The sequence below is a fragment of the Fukomys damarensis genome, unplaced genomic scaffold, assembly GCF_012274545.1.
Source record: "Fukomys damarensis isolate Sample0158 unplaced genomic scaffold, DMR_v1.0_HiC HiC_scaffold_18, whole genome shotgun sequence".
Classification (NCBI taxonomy): domain Eukaryota; kingdom Metazoa; phylum Chordata; class Mammalia; order Rodentia; family Bathyergidae; genus Fukomys; species Fukomys damarensis.
In genome coordinates, this window is record NW_022900930.1 from 39,397,839 (window position 1) to 39,401,132 (window position 3,294).

Below are 3,294 nucleotides of genomic sequence, written 5' to 3' on the forward strand. Positions count from 1 at the left end.
TCCGACTCGGACAGGTCGAGTGTCCTCGAGCCCCGGAACAGCGAGGCTGGGAATCCGGACTGGGAGCCCATAGGGTGCGGGTGCGGGTGTGGCTCTTGGGAGGGCGGAGAGGCCGCTGATGCTCAGGCGCACGTGTGGACCGGCAGCTCCGACCTCCCATTCCTCACATCCATTCTCTGGGAAGCACGTTGTGAATCTGAGTTTAGGACTGTAGATTCTTACCTCTTTCCTAAATGTGGGAGCCTGAAAGGTTCTGTGTGTAGGTAATATAATCTCTAGCTAAAAATATAGAAAGTCTGAAGTTACTGGGTGATTTCCATGAGTACTATTTTATATATCTCTGTGGTTGTAACTTTAGAGTTCTGTGTCGTCTGAATTACTTTTTCCCCGTCAATTCTAGCATATTGTCTTGTGTTTTTCAACTGAGTAAGGATCAAGAAAAGGATTACTTTTATAACAGCATCCCTTTCCGCCTGTGCCTTCTTGTGGTGGAGTAAGACTCCAATATATGGACTGTTAGGAAACCACACTGAACATTGTGTACAAATATTTGTGTATGTTGGGGTAGGGTTACTGACCAGGTGAAAAAGATGTACGCAGTAGTGAGAATGTAAGGAGTTTTGGGATAAATCATCAATCAGGGGGATGGAGAAGGATATAGGATTTGAGTAGAAGGAGAGAATCTGAATGTCCTGGGCAGGGGAAGTGAGCAAACTATAAACAAGGTTTGATTTCTTGGCAGTTCGAAGGTCATCTTGTTGGATTTGTGTGTCCACATTACAGGGGAAGCGAAGTAAGTGGTAGATGATCCATGGATGGTTTGAAGGCAGACATTGGGCTATGGTGTCCTAATAGAACAGTTTAGTGCAGGGCTCTGTAGATGATGGAAGAAGGTACCAAATATTTGAGAAAGTAGAACGGATACAACTTTTTGCCTATTTTAGCTAGGCAATGTTTTGATACGTGTACAGGGTCTCTGGTTTCAGGTTCTTGGTAACTCAGCATGGTTTTCAAGAAATTATAATACCGGGCAGACGCTAGTAATGGTTTGAAAAGAGGGCTGCAGGAGCAAGGGAAGGAATCCATTTGGAAGAAGGTAACATTTGATTTGACCTTATAAAGAAGAACACTGTTTCTGGGTTGAGGACATTTCAGGCAAAGAAAGTAGCACAAACGATGGCTCGTGGTAGTGAAAGTACAAGCAGAATGGGGAAGTCATGAGCTCATGCTGAGTATAGCCTCTGTGTGAGAAATGGTGGATGAGATTGTGGAGGTTACCACGAAACTGACTGCAAAGGCTCTAAGATGTCTTTTATGGAAAAAAGTTTTAAGCTTGTCTGTATGCTTAAGTATTTCTAAATACAGTGGAAAGAATAGTGCAGACCGTATAGCCATAACCTTTAAGTTTTTACCTTTTTGAAAGTATTAACTTAATATTGAACCATTTTAGTCATTTACTGACATCATGGTGCCTTTTACTTATTTATTTTTGGTATTGGGGATTGAACTCAAGACATTGAGCTTGTGAGGCAGGCAGCGGAAGCACTGAGCTAAATGCCCGGCCCTGCCTTATCTTTAAATACTTCATGCATGCTTGCAGAGGACATTATCTAACATCAACACAATGATGTTAATCATAACATGTGAAATAAATATTTCTCTCTTAAATATCCAGGAATATACAGATCTTTTAAAGCAGGAGCATCACCTGGTTAGGATGGGAGGGTCACAAGAAGGTCAGAGTAGCTTCAGTGGGAGGAAGAGTGATTATCTTGGGGAGAAACTTACACTATTGGTTATAAGTCAGAATTATAAAGCAGATAACAGATGAGGTCCAGAAATGGCAGTGAAAAGAAAATGAGGAGTAGGACTAATTGCCAATCAGAAGAGATTTATTATGAACCTGAGTATGCAGTTGCCTTCATGTGAGTCCCAGGTTCAACCACAGTGACTGGCTAGAAAACTAAGCAGTGAAATAAAATAGAAGCTCAAGGAGGAGCGAGGCAGTGAAGTAAGGAGAATGTACCTTTTTTCTGTTTTGTCTTTAGCTTGCTGGAAGTGTGAGGTTTGTGTGTCATTCATACAGATTAATTATTTTGCAGCCAGAGATTAGGGGTGGAGATTAGCTGTGTCAAGGCAAGAGATTGAGAAATTAATGTGCACATGGATGATGATTGAACTCATTGGAGTGGATGAGGTTACTCATAGAGGAGAGAAAGTGACTATGAATAGTACCCATAAATATGGAACATAGTAGGGATGGGGCTCATAGCTCTTATTCCTGCGGGAGAGGCTGAAGGAGGAGGATCACAAGTTTAAGGCCAAGTAGGGCAACTTAGATCCTGTCACAACTTTTTTTTTTTTTAAAGGATTGTGGCTATAGCTCTGTGGCAGAGCCCTTAGCAAGCATGAAGCCGTGGGTTCAATCCCCATTATGGCACCAACACAAAGCAAAACAAAATGAACATTAAACGGGCTGGAGTGGGTGAGCAAATTACAATTTCTGTGGGAAGTCAAAGACCAAAGAGCGTGGTCATCGTAGTTGGTGATGGCGGCCTTCTTAAGCTGCTTGACAGCAGTGATGAAACCGCTGGCAGTTAAGTGTCATCTAGCATTTCCTTCGGCCATTGATTGTTATTTACTACACTCACACATGAGACTGTGCAGTAAGAGGGTTAGCAGGAATTTTGATTATGTTATTGATGAACTAAAGACTACTTCCCCGGTGTTATAGTAATCTTTGAAATGTTCCCTTTTTAATTAGACCATTGATAGTAAGCAAGGTAAAGAACATATTTCATAACTGAGTAATATAATGCCATTGTAATATTTGACCAAGTTTTCAACTTTTTTCTTCCTTACAGTGAAACAGATTCAGATAGTTCAAGCTCCTCCTCTTCCTCATCATCTTCCTCCTCCTCTTCTTCTTCCTCTTGTGTATCACTTCCTCCTGTGCTATCAGATGGAGAAGACGATTTACAAGTTGAGAAGGAAAGCAAGAATTTTCCTCTTAAAACAAAAGATGAGTTACTTCTTAATGTAAGTATTTACATTATGTTTAGTTTTTGTGTTTTAAAATACACTGGTATTATATTTGGCTTATATCAAATTTGAAGTCTATTCTTATTTTATTGAGAATACTTTTGCCATGACTTGATTTGCTTACACAAAAGAGAGCAGTCACTTGAATAATTTCTAAGGTTGCTTCTAACCCAGGCATTGGATAATTGTTTTTTGCGGGGGCATCAACTTCAGTTTGGTATTTTCTGGGGTGGTTTTTTTTTTTTTTTTTAC

At 40.6% G+C, this 3,294-nt stretch overlaps 1 protein-coding gene across 1 annotated transcript in view; it reads left to right on the forward strand.

Annotated features, from left to right (window-relative positions):
• Positions 1-3,294, forward strand: part of Naf1 (nuclear assembly factor 1 ribonucleoprotein) — a 38,462-nt gene that overhangs the window by 497 nt on the left and 34,671 nt on the right. The window contains exon 2 of the mRNA XM_010629904.3: positions 2,896-3,039. Coding sequence (XP_010628206.1) covers positions 2,896-3,039 — 144 coding nt within the window. The remainder of the gene's footprint in view (positions 1-2,895; positions 3,040-3,294) is intronic.